At 37.3% G+C, this 19413-nt stretch overlaps 2 protein-coding genes across 2 annotated transcripts; one reads left to right on the forward strand and one right to left on the reverse strand.

The window, feature by feature from the left end:
* Positions 1-240: 240 nt before the first annotated feature.
* Positions 241-2312, reverse strand: LOC148867770 (putative glycerol-3-phosphate acyltransferase 2). Its single transcript, XM_088977379.1, has 2 exons — positions 1585-2312; positions 241-1420 (listed from the first exon to the last, which is right to left on the reverse strand). Exons 1-2 carry the CDS (start codon positions 2284-2286, stop codon positions 512-514), a joined length of 1611 nt encoding a protein of 536 aa, XP_088833505.1. The 5' UTR covers positions 2287-2312; the 3' UTR covers positions 241-511.
* An 11126-nt stretch (positions 2313-13438) lies between these two features.
* LOC148867771 (putative glycerol-3-phosphate acyltransferase 3) lies at positions 13439-15549 on the forward strand. Its single transcript, XM_088974688.1, has 2 exons — positions 13439-14219; positions 14423-15549. Exons 1-2 carry the CDS (start codon positions 13488-13490, stop codon positions 15377-15379), a joined length of 1689 nt encoding a protein of 562 aa, XP_088830814.1. The 5' UTR covers positions 13439-13487; the 3' UTR covers positions 15380-15549.
* The last annotated feature ends 3864 nt before the right edge of the window (positions 15550-19413 follow it).

A 19413-nucleotide genomic window follows, 5' to 3' on the forward strand; every position in this document is an offset into this window, starting at 1 on the left:
TATGCAGGCCCACAAACTCATGAGTCTGGATTCTTTGAATAGAGGCTAAAAGGAGTCAGAGACCTTCAGTTTAGCAATGAAATCCAACACCCAAGTTCCCGGTTGCTTTAGGGCCTTAGCATCTGAGAATCCACGTATTCATTACACAGATGGTCCCAGGGAAGTTTAATTAATTTCAGAAAACCCGGGGTAAGTTTCTATTTTCTAATATCTCTACTACATTGAATGTGAAGATGCAAATAAAACCACAACTTTGTATCTATCTATTTATGGAACTTGGAACCATATCTATGTATCCATTTAAGAAGACAAGTACTTGTAACTGTAGCTATTTTTTTCTTTTTCTCTAGTATAATTGTAGCCATATTTAACAAGGCGATGACCATGGTGAAATGGTCAAGTAAAATGCCAGGAAAAATCAATGGAAAAGTGGTATACAATTTTCTGTTTCTTGCTATTCTTTGTTTTTTTTCAAGTCTTTGCTCTTCCTTGATCTTATACATATTGCTTTTCACACAATTTGTTTACCAGCATTAACAAATCCATGGTTACCAGCCAGGATCGTATACTTGTCTTTCCTTGTAAGACTGGTGCATTGAAACCCTAGAGCCTCTGCGAGCTGTCTCTGGACTTGATTTGCCACTTCACAACTCGACTTTGCACTATCCCAGAACTTGGAACCTCTGGATAATTTGTCCAGAAAATTGACAGCACCACAAGGACAAGGATTTAGAAGGAAGAAAACTGGGTCTAGCCATTTAAATCCACTAGCTGTTGTTCCATAAAACATGCTAACATGAACATCCATGGCCACAGGAACAATCTCATCACTCATCTCTGCAAATAAAGGGCTGAATCTTAGCAAATAGGGCTCCCTACAAGTGGTCCCTTCTGGGCAAACAATAAGATCTCCTTGATTCAGTAGTTTCTCCATCATCACTGCATCTTGTTCTCTATTTCTTGTTAAACGGGCGGTTCTTATTGGTGAAATTATCTCTGTTGCTCTACTAAGGCTGTATGTGACTGCAGTGACAGGTCTGTTAAGAACAGTAGAAACAAAGAGTGGGTCAAGAACAGTTCTATGATTACATACATAGAGGATTCCCTTTGGTTTTTCTTTGTTTTGTACATTTTCTGGGTTTGATATGGCTATGAAGGATTTGAGCTTTGATGACCTGATTCTCATCCCACTGAAGGCCAAAATACAGTATGCCAACCTGTAAGGTAGCAAGAGGCCAACAATAGCTCTGAGAATGAAAAGGAAGAGACCCAGTGGGAGCCACAATAACATCACCACAGCAGATTCTGGAGTGGGCCTGAAAGCCAATCTGCCATCATGGAAGATCAATGGCTTGGGGTATTTATCCCTTGGTAAAGGATGCCAATTCCTCTTCTCTGTTTCGCTTACCAAATAGATATCCTGCCCCAACACAAGTATTTATTAGTCAAGATCCATCCAGTATGTATCCCAATAAGGAAAAGAGTCAAAAGACATATGACGTGACATGTGTGTGTGTGTGTGTGAGAGAGAGAGAGAGAGAGAGAGAGAGAGAGAGAGCTGACTTGAAGGCATCAATGGCATACTTTGCAAACAGAAAACAACTGATGACCTTCAGATTTGTGCAAGCTCCCAATGCCCACTACATGAGAGCCCAGTTTTCCCTCTGCAAATCTGCCACGCAGAATCAAACTATCATTCCTGTTATCCTCTATTAAACCTACATAATACCCGCAGACCACCTTCAACTCTCTCGCCACAACAAACTCAACATCCAAATAATCCCTAAGCACCCCTTCAACCATTACTTTGGGCAAACAACTCACGGCTACCCTTCTCCGACACCTCATCAAAATGTGAAAGCCTTCATACCCAATATCCTCTAAGAAAAACTTGGGCAAAACAACTCTCCCAACTCTAAGGCTCTCCTTCTTAATCCCGAAAAAAGACAAAAATACCATAACCCTTAACCCCACGTCCTTACCAAGCAAACAAACAAAAGGGTACAAAAACAGTAAGAGAACGGCCCTTAATAACCCTCCAGCCTCGAAGGCCACAAGCATGAAGTAAGGAAACAAAGATGACGATCTCAGGAGGGCTCCCTCTACGTCAAATATCAAGGTTTGGTTTGACAACTCTGTTGCATGGAGAAGAGAAGAGAACACAAGAGATTTCAACTGTGGAATGTTGACATTGTTGCCCTTTCCGACAAGAGAGAGTGGATTCTTTCTTAATAGAATCCGAAGAGAAAAGACGAGGGTCTTAAAGGAGAATCCCTTGCAGGCCATTTTAGAAGAAAGACAATATATTTTAAATGCCCACTTCTGAGACCAAGCTTAGGGGCGCTTTTTATACAGGTTTGTGCCTTTAATGGGTGGTTGAAGTCTTAACTCTGATGAAGCACCCATATCTACAATTCTACATATTTAATTTTTTCTGCGGCTTAATTTCATAGTCAAAATTTTATTACTCAAGATTTCGATATGACATGTCGTATCGTATTGTATTAGGGGCTTCATGATACGCCTATGTCTTGGGATCCTGTTTAATGAAAAATATAATTAAAAATAGGTCTAAAAACCGAATTTTGAAAAAAAAAACGTGTCATTTTAAATATCGATAGTCCAATATACCCCTACCATACCCGGGCATATTGATATTTTGAACCTTGGCATGAAATTAAGCAAGTTTAATCATAATCCCCCCAACCACATAGTGTAAAAGCCAGAAGCATTATAAATTAATGATCAAAATTAACAGATCGAAGGGATATGTTTTTTGAAAACGATTCAGTGCTCATAAGACCATGCTAACATCATTCTCATATCACAACCATGCATTGAGAATATATGGTGGTTTTTTTTTTTTTTTTTTTTTTTTATGGGTTTAACTTTAATTATGCCTATCCAAAACCTAGAACTCAGAGACGGAGAGACCATGCATCTCATTGCGACTGTTGGTAGCTCTTCCTAGAAATACTTTAAACAATGCAATAAGATTCAGATAATAACAAGATCACTTGGATGGTTAAAGTTAAAACCAGCCAATTAACTATTATTCCATGTCTTGTGGATGATGAGCAAATGAATTAGATGGTAATCTTATTTTCCAATCACACTGATTTTATTTGTAAAGAGGTACCTATTTGTCTGCCTAAAAAATAAAAGAAATCACGAGAAAGTAAAATTGCATTTATTTATCGATCGTCAATAGAGATTACAGAGGACACTGGGATAATGTGTTGTCGGTATAAGGTGTAGAGGAAGTTGATGAGGTGTTGTAATTGGTTACAGACTGTGCATAGTTTTATTTATATGATCAACACGTGAGATGATTGGGGGTGGGTGGGTTTCTGCTGTCTTTACACTGAAAGAGAATAAATCAGCTACTCCATTTGGAATAGCGCTGTGCTAAAGCTGTCAAGTCATGGCCTTTGATACATTGTTGTTGTGGCCCCACTTTACATCATTTCATCTAATTTAAAGTGGGGCCATAGCAACACATCAAGGGACGTGATTTCCGTGCTTACATCATTTTCACACCCTTTTACATAATAAAAACTAAACCTTTTCATGGGCCACGTAGTCCGGCGAGCCGACTTGGGATCAGCCTTTATCAAATGAGCCCAGTCCGGGCGTGAGACTGATTGGATACTATTACATATAATAAAAATATACATTATTTATATAATAAATAGTATAAAATACAAAAGCCTACGCTAACAAATACCTCCCTTAAACTTTTGAGAAAGTCAACAAAAACCTCCCTTCTATCAGTCCTCGACGGAAAACATTAGTTATATGTTCGGCATCGATGATGCAGTTGTAGCACCATTTTTTCAGAAAATGGTGCTGCTGATGTGTGGCTTGGAGCACCACGGTGTTTTTTTTTTTTTGTTTGAAATCGTTGCTATTAGGTAGGACGTTTCTTGGAGCAACAACAACTTTTTCTATTTGGTATCAATGCTCCAGGAAACGTTTTCTGCACTTCTACCCATTATCCACTCCCACATCACTGCCCTGTTGGCAGCAATGAGCTGTAGTTCCAGGAAACGCCAAATTTGGCGTTGATCTAAGCCGTGCCTTCCCGATTTCCAAGGCATGGCTTGGGGCACTATTTTCTATGGAAAAATGGTTCCAAACAAATAGTTGTTTCCTGGAACATCGTTTTTTCCTATATAGTGCTGACGTGGCACCGTTTTCTAGAGCAACAGCAATGGTTCTGAAGAGATGCTAGATTGATGCACTAGTTTTTTTCCAAATATCCACTCTACCCTTTTATAAATTATTTTACATACAATTACTAAAATAATCCCATTTTAACTCAACAAAAAAAACATATTTCAGTAATTTTGTATGTAAAATTACTGAAATGATCATTAAAAGAGGTTTTTGTTGATCATATTTCAGTAATTTTATATGTAAAGCCATCAATTCTATCAAAAAATTGGATAGGATTATTTAAATCCAACAAAAAATAAGGGTCCGTTTAGTTCGTAATTGAAATTGGAATCAGAATTGAAATCCTCTAGAATCGGAACCGGAATTGTCCATTCTCATAATCTATTTGGTTCAAATAGGAATTAGAATAGAAATTAAAATTATCACGGATGAGATTTCATTCCCACGGGAGGGGCAGGGAATGACCATTCCCTCAAATGAAGGAATGCCATTCCAGCAGAAATGGAATGAGATTTTGATTCCGCCCAACCAAACAATTGGAATTGGAATAGTCCATTCCAATTTCGATTCCAAACCCTTATTCCTGCAAACCAAACAAACCCTAAAATCATATTCAGATCAAATCACATCATGATCCAATACATTTGCACCCGTACTATTAGCCCTCACCATTCATCACACTCCCTACAATGGATGAAAAACTTGCCATGACAAGGCTATATAGGATGGATAAGTGGTGTGGGCCTACAAAAGGTATATGTCTCATCATTTGGGTATTGTTGGATTCCCACACCTTCAAGCGTAGAGGTGTAAATCGAGTCGTGCCGTTGGCAGCTTGGCATAGCTCGGCACGATGGTCTATGAGCCATGCCAGGCCCTGAATGACCATGCGGGTCATGTTGGGCTTGGGATTTTAGGTCCACGGGCCGGCACGACACGGCATGGCATGGCCTAGCACGACCCATATATTTTATATATATTTATATTATTTTATATATATTATATATATTTTATATATTATAATTATATAATAATATATAGTATATATTAATAAAATAAATATTTTTCTTTTATTTTATTATACTAATTTATTTAATTATTGCATATATAAACAGTTTTATACACAAAATTCATATAAAATTAAAATTTTAAGTTTTTTTGTCAATTTTTTTAAATAAATAGCTTTGGCCCGACTCAGCCCATGGCCCATCATGGGCCCACATAGGCCCGAGCCATGGGCCACATTGGGCCAACCCCCAAATTTTTCATCGAGAAAGGTGGCACAGCCCGTGATGGCCCGCGGGTCACCTAGGGCCAGGACGTGCCGGCCCGACACGACCCACTTGACACCTCTATCGAGCATGGTAGTAGGCCCAATACTACTATCTCTCTTTTTACAAGCTCGAAGGTGCATTCCAGTTGGTGACCCAACCCAGCAATGCATCCCCTTACTTTCAAATATCACCCACTCGTAGTAGTATTGTATTCAGAGAAGCCCATTCATTCATCTTATTCTCTTTATTCCAATGTTTTAAAAACCGATCTAGAGGCTGAATTGTTTTTTGCCTCTGGGTCGCTGGTCATCGATTCAATTGGCCGAGTTAAACGGTTCAGACTATACCACATATTGCATATATTAAGTATATATATTAGTAATAAATAATGTATAAATATGTTTTAGATATGTTGTTATATGTATTATTTTATAATTTAGTTTTTAATTTTTATTTATAAAAATGTTAAAAATTGTAATTTGAGGTCAAAAAAGGGTTTTTTTTTTTTCTGTGAAAATAACAGGGGACACCTTGTGATATATAGGTCTCGAAAAGTTACCCAAAATAAAAAAAATCGCCCCAATCAGACATTGGAATACAAAGTTATGACCTCTAAAAGTTTGCATGTATGGATCGTACAACCCACAATTCAATCTTCCGGTCAAACAGGTCAATGGTCAAACCAGTTTGGGTCGAATGATTCTTGACAAAGTGAATCAATTTAACAATCTGACGAGTTTTAATTGAACCTAATCTAAAATGATGAGTGAATGATGATTCGAACGGTTCAATCGACCGGAGGAGTGGAGTAGTGGACTGACATTGAGAAGCATGCATGACGATGAAGGTCGTCCAAGAGGAGTGGAGTAGTGGGACCCATTTTATAAATAAGAGATAACACTAAAAATTGACGAGCTTGCAGAAGCTGAACAACGGAGATAAGAGATGGAGACCCTTCTTTGTTTTTCTGGTATCAGGTACGGATTTAATATCCATTACAGTTGCAAGCTGCTGATCATGATCAGTAGGATATGTCTTTGGTCTATATATCTTCGTTCTTTCTCTTGATCGATGCAGTTAGAACTGTCATTTATTGCAAGCGACATAAAACTTCATTAATGGCTTCACAACTAGAATTCAACTACTTTTACAGAGGTTGCTAATCTCTCTCTCATCATATATATCAACGACGTGGTGGTGGTGGTGGTGGTGCAGCTCTTGCTCTTTTCACGTGAACGGTGCATCCTGAAGAATTAATTGTACGTATAGATATATATAGCGCAATAAATCAAGAAATTAATGGACATTCAACATTACAAACTAAACTCCATTGGAGGGTGCAAGAAGGAATAGCTCCTGCCGGTTTACTATCTTCTTCAGAGCCCCAATCATGGTATCGAATGATCCCTTATTAGTTACTTCACTTCGATGTGGATGGGACTCGGAATCATCAACTTGTTTTGGTGAGATTTGAGGAGCAAACATTACCTGCGACCAGGTAATAGGTAATGTTTTATCGGATTTTAAATGTCAACCGCTAAATCAACTACTCCCACTCCCCTCATTTATTATGGTTTGGGGCAAGGTTTTTAAAATCGAACCGATCACGGTCTGGCTCGTGGATTGAATGGTCCGATTGTTCGAATCGAATGGATGATTCGTTCTAATAAAAAATTAAAAAATAATAAAAAATGGTCAAAATTGTTGGATGGTTTGAACACCTGGGTCAGCAGTTTGCTGATCAAATCAATGGTTTTTGGTAAAATAACGATTCTAAGGTAAAATGGAATCGGTCACGTGATCGGTTCCTTATTTTTCCGATCCGGTCTGGTTTTAAAAACCATGGTTTGGAGTGATAGACATCAAGACAGTGAAGTCAGATACTGGTTGTTATGATCCATTTGTTCTACATTGGTAGTATGGGATGCTAATGTGAAATGTCTTGCATCGGTAGTATGGATGTTATTATGGGATATATATGCTTTTGGATTCCCTCCCTCTAACAACTATCTTTTAGGGGCGAGTTCTTCTAAGACGAGTAATAAATGATATTAGATCCTACACTATGCCTCCTAGTTGCAATCGTGTGATACAAGTGGTGACGTCGGTATTACAGTGTTTGGCCAGGACTAGGTAGACTAGTGCAAAGCCAACATATGTGGGTGGCTTGGCATTGGAACTACGGAGTATGGTGGAATGTTACAATCCATTTGTCCCACATTGATAATATGGGATCTTAATATAAGATATCCTACATCATTAATATGGGATGCTGTTGTGGGTTATATATTTCTTTGATCCCACCATTGGCCAACACCCCAGGACTTGTCATATCTAAACGCTTCTCTCTCTCTCTCTCATCTTATCTTAACACTTTTCCTTAAAGCTGCAGTTGAAAGATAAAAAGAAAGTACCACTACAGATTAATTTTGAGCTCAGGATACAACTAATCTAATGTTGCATCAATCTCAGGACTAAGGCGGGCCATATATAAAAATTGTATCAATGATGTTGGGTTCGAAATATATTCATGGAGTCCGTCTTCAATCAGGGCAAAGCCCGTTCCAACAGTCTTTATATGCTTGCGTTGGAAATATCTTCATAGTTATATGATTTATTTCATAGGAGATATTTCCAATGCAAGATTGCATGGGGCTGTTCAAAGGGTGCGAGCACCCACTTGCCCTGATAGAAGCCCAACTCATATTCATGTTGCCAGCTCTTATCAAATATTGCAAACTTTCAAAACTATATATGAGACCTTCAAATGTTAAACTTATGGCTAACCCTGAAAGTTAACTATGCATATATCTTGGCAATTTATAGTTACATGTATCCATCCCATACAACTGTAAACACCAATTTTGACAATTATCTAAGAAAAAAAAAACTGGTTGCATTTGGTAAGTGCAAAAAGCATATATATTGATGTAAATGGAAATTTATATAAGTGAAAAATCGGTTTGGTTTTACATTGATAAATTTTGTATAGTGTTTGATTATGATAGGTCAAGTTAAAAGACCGAATCTATATATTTCTTTTACATTAACCTCCTATTTTAAATTTAAAAACCTCAAAAAAACAAATTTATTTTCATTTTCAATTTAGATTCCGTTTGGGAAGAGTGCAAGTGCTAGTTTAGTGCATACATGCCCTTTAGTTAAGTTTTACTAGTATTTGGCAAGAATGCATTTGTGATTTGAGAATGACACCAAATACAGATTTTAAGACATATTTGCATTCAAAATAAGAACAAAATTTGCATCCAAAAAATAAATATAAACTTAGCACTCAAAGTTGATCAATGTTAAAAAGGTATATTACAGTCTTGGGATTCATATTTACCCCTATTACAGCTAAAAATTATTCGACAAAAAAATAAATTTACCAATGCAAAACTAAACTAACTTTGCATTTGTATGGAACATACTTATATTTGCACTGTTCCCAACGGAGCCACCAAACAATGCAAAACTTATCCAACGTACATATTCACCTCAGTTCTACATTTGTATTATTATCAGATGCAGCCAAATGCCAAGTTGATTAGCTGAATTGTGAGAATTACATGTCATCCATCAAATCAGGGCTGTTGCTTGATGTAAACAATAAATTCTTAAACTGAAAAAAAGTGAAAACATGGGGTTTAGTTTTAGCTAGGTTAGGTAAGAGTGCAAATAATGGACCAAAGTGAATTTGCACCCTGATTCAGTATTGCATGCACTTAGTAAGAATATATTTTTGTATGAAAAACGACAATAAATTTGCTTTCCTTTTAATATGTTTGTTTTCAAAATGAGTAAAATTTGCTCCGAAAAATGGATGCAAACTTTGTATTCAAAGCGATCAATGTAAAGAAGAAGTCTAGTCTTGGAATTCATGTTTGTACACATTAATATTATATGTCATTCGTCAAATTAACAATCCTGTCCAGGGTTTTAAAAACTGACCAAAAAATAGAACCACTTTGTAAAACTGTCTATAGAATCAATATTAGTCCAATCCAATCCGGTTCAGTATGAACCTATTACGTGGGTCAGTGCGAGATAGAGGGAGTTGATGGCCTCTTTTGTCAATCGCCATAGCCTTGGGTTAGACTTGAAAATCTCTCTCTCTCTCTCTCTCTCCTACACAACTGGGGTAGCCATCCCCCTCCCTCAAGGTTTTTAAAGCTGACCTGGACAATGAACCGGTCGGGGGTCTGGTTCCCGGGTGGAATGGTCCAACCATTCAAATTGAATAGATGACCCATTTTTACAAAAAATAAAAATTGGCTAAACCGTTGAATGGTTCGACCACCCAGGTCAACAATTTGCTGACCAAATCAACGATTTTGGGATAAAACGAAATTGGTCACCTGACCGGTTCCCGATTTTTTCAGTCCAGTCTGATTTTGAAAACTATGCCCTCCCTTAACCCCCAAACCCTGGTGGCAGCGGGATTTGATCCCAGATCTCTTCTCTCTTATGTCTTTAGAAAGAAGATTTGGAATACCTAGGAAAACCATTAATTTGATTAATTTTAAATGTAATCCATGAACCGGTTAAGGTCAAATGATTCAACCATCTGGATCGATGGATTTTTTATCTTTTCATTGTTTTTTAAATAGCACTCCAGGGGCATAAATCGGACCCGTAAACATGACAGATTTCTGGGTTAAATGGTTCGACCATCTGTGTCAACACACCATTTTTGATATTTTTAAATTACGAAACTAAGATAACATGCACCTACTTCTTGCAGAAGTATGGATTATATGGGGAGGATCAGCTTTGGTCGGTTTGATGTCAATCTTAGCGTAATTCAAGGTGTTGTTACTTCTGTCCTAGTGAATAATAGTGGACAGATTTGAGTACAGAGACAAAGTTGTGGACCTCATGGTATTTCAGGAATATTGTATTTGCAATTTTACACTGACATAGAAAAAGGAAACATAACCTATAAACTTGAAACAGGTTCAGGCATGGTTTTTAAAACTTGACCGGGACGAGGGAGTTTCTAAGCCTAAAAGGCGCTAGACGGCAAAACTAAGAATCGGTTAGATGACTGGTTCTGTTTTTTCCAAAAATCGAATTTTTCTTTAAAACCATTGATTTTGGTCAGTGAACCGCTAAACCAGGTGATTAATCATTCGAACCATTCAAACGATTTTACTCATTTTTTATTTTTTATCAAAACGAGCAGAACGTTCAATTCAAACAATCAAACCGTTTGACCTGATAACTGAACCCCTATTCAATCACCAGATCGGTTTTAAAAACCATGGGTTCAAGTTCTGGGTCAAATTTCCGATCCTAACTGTAATTCAACCCTACTCGACATCTTCAGGTTGGAGTTGGGCAAAGCCAGTCCAAATCGCATCCCTAATTTTATTTGGCGATCAATCTTAGTCCATGGCTATTATGGGTCTTTAAATGACAAAACAAAACCTTAAATGCCCATGCAATGTCCTTCATGATATGACATCCTACTTACTCTAGGCTGGGCTTGGGCTGATATTTTGATTGTTGCCTCTTCGAGGCTCTCAAGCCTATTTGGTCCATAGTAGAATGGGTCCCAGAATAAATGCCCAGTCATGACAAAAAGGTTTTACGGTTTGCTTGGACAGGCCCTTAAATTAGCATTACTTGGGCCAACACGGTCCAATAATGATATGACAACCTACTTACTCTAGGCTGGGCTTGGGCTGATATTTTGATTGTTGCCTCTTCGAGGCTCTCAAGCCTATTTGGTCCATAGTAGAATGGGTCCCAGAATAAATGCCCAGTCATGACAAAAGGTTTTACAGTTTGCTTGGACAGGCCCTTAAATTAGCATTACTTGGGCCAACACGGTCCAATAATGCTTATCTCAAAGAGGTGTCAATTGGACGTATTTGGTCCGACCTGATTTAGTCTAATGTGAGTCCATTTATAAATTAATTGGACCTAATCCAGTTCAAATCCAATCTAAACCAAATGAAATATAAAAAATTATATAAAAGCACTTTTAGTATTGAAAAACCAATTTTGTAAAAGTATTTTGATAAAAATATTTTCATAAAAGTGCTTTTACAAAATAACTTTATTGAAAGTATTTCGGAAAAGTGCTTTTGTACTTTTTAAAAAGTACTTCCATAGATTTTTATAAAAGTACTTTTGTAGAAGTGTTGTAAAAGTACTTTTATAAAAATACTTTCGTAGAAGTATTTTTATAAAAGTGCTTTCATAAAAGTATTTTTGTAAAAGTGCTTTCATAAAAGTACTTTTGTAAAAGTGTTTTCATAAAAGTACTTTTGTAAAAGTACTTTCGTGTTTTATAAAAGTGATTTTCCATAAAAGTTCTTTCGTAAAAGTGGTTTTCTAAAAGTGCTTCCATAAAAGTGCTTTTGTAAAAGTTTTTTTTTTTTTATAAAAGTGATTTCATAAAAATGCTTTCATGTAATACTTTTATAAAAGTGCTTTTATTAAAGTGCTTTTATAAAACTACTGTAAAAGTGATTTCATAAAAGTACTTTTATAAAAATGTTTTCGTAAAAGTATTTTTATAAAAGTGCTTTCATAAAATTATTTTTTATAGAATTACTTGTATAAAAATGTTTTTATAAAAGTGCTTTCATAAACATGATTTTATGTTATTTTCAGTTTTGGTTGATTTCAAATTGGACAAGGATTCAGCTTGATCATGATCGAATTATTGAAAGTTTGGTTTAGATCTAATTCAAGCCAATAAGAATATGGACCAATTTATTTTGGATTTGCCCAAATAGACTGTCTAAATCTGATTTAATAAGGTTTGGTTCGATTGACACCCCTAATTTCAACCACGACTTCGACAAATGACCAGAAGGCCATAGTGAGCTGGGTCTGAGAGACTTTTAATGCCTCAGTCCAATTGTCCAAACCCAACTGAAGCTAATGGTCCTGTTGAAATGTTTAGACCCAAGAAAAAATGCAACAATGACAGCCGACGGAAGTAGATGCATATATGGCTTCAAATTCAATGCAAGAACGCGACAGTTGCTGAAACGTGGATGGAATTTTTAGGTGCTAATTATGTGTTGAGTCATTGAGTGAAGGAGACGGAGACTCAACAGGGTTACTGGCTGACTTGAGAAAGAGGAAGACCCAGGTTCTTTACTGCATGTGGCGAAGCTGATCCAAGAAAAAGCTTTTACTACACTACACCCACGACCATTTCAATAATTTAATTAATTCAAAAACCAACTGCACAATTTACCTTATACCAAAATAATAATAATCATAAATAAAAGGGTAAATTGCAGATTATTTAGGGCCTAATTTCACTTTAGTATCCAAATTTCAAAATGTCTCAAAATCATGAACTGTTGATGAATGTTCTATAAAAGGACGCAAATGTTTTTAAACTGTTATTTAATTTTCTTTATCAACCATTCAAATGTCTTTCAGACTGTTCACCATTGTTTTATTTCAATCTTGACCCGAACATTTTATATATGAGTTTAAGTAGTAGACTGACACACTTAAAATTTAGATATCAGAGTGAGATTAACCTCAAAATACAGAGTAACAATATGCAATTAATTTACCCTAAATAAAAAGACCAAGGAGATCAACCTCCATCAAAGGCTATTCAATGTGTTAAGCCAAACAAATAAAGTTTGAATGAGAAAAGTCTTTAGAATAAACATAAAATTGAATCTAAGGCTAGTTTGGAAATAGTACAAATGTATATTATTTTTACATATATTTATACTGTACATATTTGTAACTTCAAGAGTTCAAGTACACCCTAATATGTTGAAACTTGAAAGCAGTGCTTTCCATTTGTGGTCAAACTAACCAAACCAAACAAATGTACGTGTCCTAAACGATGCATGGTTTCCATTCTTCTGCATGAGTCAGCGCATGATGGATAAGAGGGTATGCATGGCATCATTGTAATAATGGTGGAAAGGAAGGGGCATTTTAGGGGCATCATTTATGTCAGTACTTTTATATAAATTAACCTAAACCTCATCAGTGCGTTGCGTAACATGAGCAACAGTTCCAGTCTCTACCAGGGTGACTGAAATGGCTGGTAAGGCTTTCTCCCTCAAAGCCCTTTTCTTTTTCTTCTCTCGGATTATCTTTAGAAGAACAAAGAATCCATCTAATATCTGGGTCTGGAGAAAGGGTGGCAATGTCCATGAATCTCAGTTGAAAGTTCAGAAGCACTCTTTTCCTGCCCATGGACTGGAGGAGCTCTTAACCCAAACTCTGATCTTTGATGCGGAGGGTACACTGTTGAAATCATCTTCTCTGTTTCCTTATTTCATGCTTGTAGCGTTCGAGGCTGGAGGTACATTCAGGGCTCTTGTTTTGTTTCTCTTGTATCCTTTTATCTGCATGGTTGGTGAAGAGGTGGGGTTGAAGATCATGGTCTTTGTTTGTTTCCTTGGGGTCAAAAGGAAGAGCTTCAGAGTTGGGACGGCTGTGTTACCAAAGTTTTTCTTAGAGGACGCTGGGTTTGAAGGTTTTGAGACGTTGGCCAAGTTTGGGAGAAAGGTGGGTGTGAGCGCTTTGCCCAGAGTGATGGTTGAGGCATTTTTGAGGGATTATTTGGGGGTTGAGTATGTGGTGGGAAGAGAGTTGAAGGTGTTTCGTGGGTATTTTGTGGGTCTAATGGAGGAGGATAAGGAGGAAGCCAGTCTGGTTCTGCAAAGGATGTTGGGAGAAGAAAAGCAGCAACCCAGTGGCGAATTCGTCGGGATTGTTGGCCGCAACGGAGCTCTTCTTGATCATCAGCTCTTCTCCCACTGCAAGGTCAGTCATTTCAGTTTGGAAGGAGTACAAATGCAAATATGTAGGGTAGAAATACATACAAAATACAAGGTTTTGCACTCTACGTATTTGTATTTATACTCCTTTCATCCAAACTGAGCCTTAAAAGATTTTCGTTTTTGGATCGAGCAATATTGATCAGTAATTAATTAAAAGTGATCAGTATATATCCTCCTTCAAAACAGGACATCTACTTGGTGAGCGAAGCAGAAAAGAGGAAGTGGAGTCATCTTCCCAGAGAAAAATACCCCAAACCTCTCATCTTCCATGATGGTAGATTGGCCTTCAGACCAACCCCAGTTGCTATGCTGGCTTTATTCATGTGGATCCCCTTTGGGTTACCTCTTGCCATCATCAGAACCCTCGTCGCTTTGTTGTTACCCTACAAGTTGTCCAACCCTATTCTAGCCATGAGTGGGATGAGACTGAAGCTAACCAAACCCAAATCTTTTCTCAGTCCCAGTAGCCCCAAGCCAGAGCTAGAATCCTCCAGCTCCAAACCAAAAGGCCTTCTCTACGTCTGTAATCACAGAACACTCTTGGACCCAGTCTACCTTGCCACAGTCCGCAGCAAACCAGTCACAGTAGTCACCTACAGCTTGGGTCGGGTCTCAGAGATGTTATCACCAAACAGAACCGTCCGCTTGACAAGAGACAGAGAGCGAGATGCAAGGATGATGGAGAAGTTGTTGAGGCAAGGTGACCTGGTTGTCTGCCCGGAAGGAACCACATGCAGGGAGCCGTATCTGCTGAGGTTCAGCCCCCTGTTTGCAGAGATGAGCGATGACATAGTTCCTGTGGCAATGGATTCCCAGGTTAGCATGTTTTATGGTACAACTGCTACCGGGCTCAAAAGCCTGGACCCACTCTTCTTCCTGATGAACCCATTTCCGTCCTACAAGGTTCATTTCCTGGAGAAGGTATGTGGGCTGTCCAAGTGTGTTAATGGCGGACAATCGAGCTTCGATGTGGCCAATCATGTACAGAATCAGATTGGTCGAGTGTTGGGCTTCGAGTGCACTCGACTTACACGAAAGGACAAATATTTGATTTTGGCAGGTAACGAAGGATTGATCGCAGCAACAGCTGGGAACAAATCCCAAAATCAGTCGCTTGTTTCCAACAGGGCAACAGCTAAATAACGGCAGCTTTTGCTGTTTAGACGGTCCTCGACTCGTCGTTATCTGATATTGTAATGTTGAAAGTTGAAACATGTCTTTGCTGTGCATGTCTATTCCTTTTCATGAACTCCCTCCTCTACTTTTTTTATGTATTTTATCTATGAAGTATTAATATATGGAATTTCCATATATGGATATGGCCTGATGTAACACGGTTGTATATAAAATGCTTCACATGGGTGGAAGACGAGAATAAACCTAACCATAAATGGAAGGACAACACAACATCTGACCTGCACAAAAAAAATACAAGCGCTCTACAGTATGGCAATGTGGTAAGTTTGGTTTGGTTGTATGTTATTTGGTCAATTAAATCGATTTGATTAAGTTAGGGAATTGGTCATTGAAGCTGATTTATCATTAGTGAAAATCGGTTAACTTGAATTGTAACAGTTTGAATTAATTTATTAATTTAATTATTAAATTTAAAATTTAAAATTATAATAATATTATAAAAAATAAAATTATATATATATATATAATATATTGAGCCAGTTTTGGTTGACCTCTAAAGCAGGGGTGAAGCCAAGTATATTGGTGGGAGATCCTTGCCCCTCTTCCCCCCTAAATTTGAAATAAATTTGTAAATGATCATTCTTTAAGGCTCCTCCAACTCCCAAAATTAAAAAAAAAAATTATATTTATTTATTTATTTTTTAAATCTGTAATAAACTAAAACCCTTTTGGGCCATTTTTCCTTAAGTCCTATTTCTTTTTCTGCCTATCTCATTTTCTTGTTTAACTTGACATCCCTCCCCGTATAAATCACATCCTACCGTGACTTTGGCATCAATCCACGGGCAGGATTCAGTCCATCCTAGGTGGAGCTAAGATTTCCAGGGTGGACTGAATCATAAAACCCAAAAAAAATCAAAGGAAAATTTCTGGCTCTGCCATAACGCCTAATACCCACTGCTCTATGGAGACGTGGATACTATATCGTAAACAGTAAGAGATCCTTGCACCATCTTCATGCCACATAGCAGCCATGCATTGAGAACATCTCATGAATGACAAAATTACTTGTATAGAAGATATTTCCGATACAAAGCTTCCCTTCCCCCCGGATCCGATGTTCCTTATTTGTATGTTATCATTTTGTTCTCAATTTATGTCTGCAACATGATGTAAGGTTGGTGTGAGAAGCAGATCATAGTTTCCTTGTGAATTTGATAAATAACAATCTGATTGGTTATCGATTTTATGATAGCAGTTGATTGGTTACAAGTGTCAATGTCGAATTAATGTATCGATGGTTTTTATTAATTCGAGTGGGGTGTCGTGATAGGTCCTTTTGTTAAATTTTCCCAACTAACTTGCAAGCTGGCCTTTGTCCTTCGAACACCAAAACCCATTAATACATATGTGAGAATAATGTAGGGCGAGAGAGGGAGAGAGAGATTGCCTACTTTAATCGATGTGTATTCATGTCTCATCTTTGCAGTGTAAGTTTACTTTCATTTACCTTAATAAGTTTGGTAAAAGTGTAAAAAATATGTATAAATTAATGTAAATGTAAACTTTGTTAAAGGGTGAGAATTATACTTGGCAAAAAGTTGATTCGATCCGCGAACCCAATCCGAAAAAACAGGGTTAGGGTCTCATATTTAGTTATCTGAATGTGAAATGACCCGATCCGACCATAACCCGAAAAACTGGGTTGGGTCATGGGTCAATCTGCTGATCCGATTGTCAAGTTTAATTGAGATTATTTATGCATTGTTAGAAGTCTCCACTCTTTATTTTTTTTTATTTAGTCTTTATTTTTTATTGTTTACTCTTTAAATTGTTAAATGTTCAAGTTTTTTATTTTATATTTGGAATTTTAAGGTTAATTCTTTTAATTTTGACATTTTTCATGTAATTTTTTTTTATTATTTTTTTAAATTTCAATTATTTTTTGGGATGACCCAAATTGACCCATGGGTCAACCATAACCCAAATATTTAGGGTTAGGGTCTGGCATTTGATAATCTAACTTGAACTTCAACTTGACCCGAAATCAACCCAAAGTAACTTGACCCAACCCGAACCTGACCCACCCAACCCAATTGCCAGGTATAGTGAGAATATAAATTTGGTTTGGTTTTGCTGTGATAAATTTTGTATTGAGTTTGATTATGATTGATACAAACACAAATCTCAAGAGTGGAATCAACCGATTTTGCTCTCAAATGCAAAGTCATTTGCAGAAACAAATGTACATTCATTTCCAATACAAAAATGTATTTTTAACGGAAATAAACCGCAATGGAGAACAAATTCACCTTGGTCTTCTACATTTTCAATCTTAACAAATGTAAATACAGCCACAGGCTACCACCATTACTCTATTCTCTGTTGTGCTTATTTTGAAACTTGAAAGAAAAGGTGGGGAATTTGTATAGGTTTCCCTATCTTTCCCCACATTTTCAATCAAACCAAACACAGCCTATTATGAGAGAGAGAGAGAGAGGCGGGGATCATATTTGTACAGGTTTCCCTATCATCTTCACAGCCCTTGCAGCTGCACAATGAGTAGGAATGGCAACAGGGTGGGTTCGGGGTGGGGATTATATTCTTCGTTCCTGACCCTGATTCTGAAATTAACCTCCATCCCCATCCCTAATTCCTGCCGGGGATAAAATTTGTCCTCCATCCCCGATCCCCGATGGGGATGGATTCCACATGGGAACCCAAATCCCTAAATTTTTTTAGATAACAATATTTTTTTGAAAAATAAATTTATTTAAAAAAATTTTATATATAATCGAGGACAAGGTGAAGCAAGGACCTCAATCACATCTCAGCCCAACTGGGTCGAAAAAGTCGGATCTTATTGGAAATGAGAAAAATTGCTATCCCTAACATTAAGAACATCTCCATACTTATATATTTTTAATCCATGGTAGAATGTTAATATTTCCGATGCATGACTACTAGCTAGTGCACTGCACCGAGATTGGTGTGAAGAGGAAATCCGAATTCAACTGTAAATGTTATAATACCTTATACGGGTAGTGCCCTAATAAATATGAAATGATAAATGCATGCAGCTGAGGTGAGAACGGTTATATAATCATTTTCCCACTTTATAGCACTTTAAAGCCATGCCATTCCAGTTCATCCAATAACCTTTTGCTTTGCTCCACATCCCCCCATATATTAAAAATATCACCTAACATACGTGCAACTTTTTAGTAGTCATGCAAAAATTCAAAGACTCCCAACAAATGTTCAGGAGGAGAGGCAACGGGTTGGGCCTGGTGAAGTCCATCCTGGGCTGAGTTAATCATATCAAGATGTGGTTCGGCCTGGATTGGCCATATAAGATGATTAATTTTTAAGGTGTTTGGTAAGTCTTTTTGTGTAGTTTTTTGGGTTTTTCAAAACTTGGAAGACCAATATTTGTTTTTTTCTTTTGTTCGGCGATGAATGACAAAAAGCCACATGAAAGTCCAAAATGGCTGAAAATATGGAAGCTTCATTTTTGCACCTAAAACCATTCATTTAACAGATATCTTGATTAGGATACTTATCAAACGGTCTAGATCTTTAAATATAGGACTCCAAAAGCTCATCATATCTTTTGGTTATCTAAACTATTAGAAGATCTTCTTAAAAAATACTTGTCAAAAAACACCTTTGTATTCTCAACATTTTAAGTTTGTGTCCAGCCTACATTTCTATATATGCACCTAAGATCTGATCTATTCAGTGGGCCTTTATTTCAAGGAGCTGGCCTAGGCCCGTAGTAAGAATGTGTTGTGCTTCTACGCCACGTCTAGTGAGATGGATGGGTGATGGAAGGCTCACTTATTTCATCTCTGGGCTGCCTATGACCCAGGCCCAAAATTAACAACAAGCGATAATTCTTAGCCACTCAGACCCAAAATCAACGACAAGCGAAATTAACCCTTCAACATTGCATTTTCTTATGCTGTAAGGTGGGTTAAGTGGCAGTGTTATCCACCAGCCTTTATTCTTTATCCCCCCTTCATGAATTGGGATCTGTT

Source organism: Nelumbo lutea, chromosome 3, assembly GCF_056320005.1.
Source record: "Nelumbo lutea isolate HS-2025 chromosome 3, American lotus-T2T, whole genome shotgun sequence".
Taxonomy (NCBI): Eukaryota; Viridiplantae; Streptophyta; class Magnoliopsida; order Proteales; family Nelumbonaceae; genus Nelumbo; species Nelumbo lutea.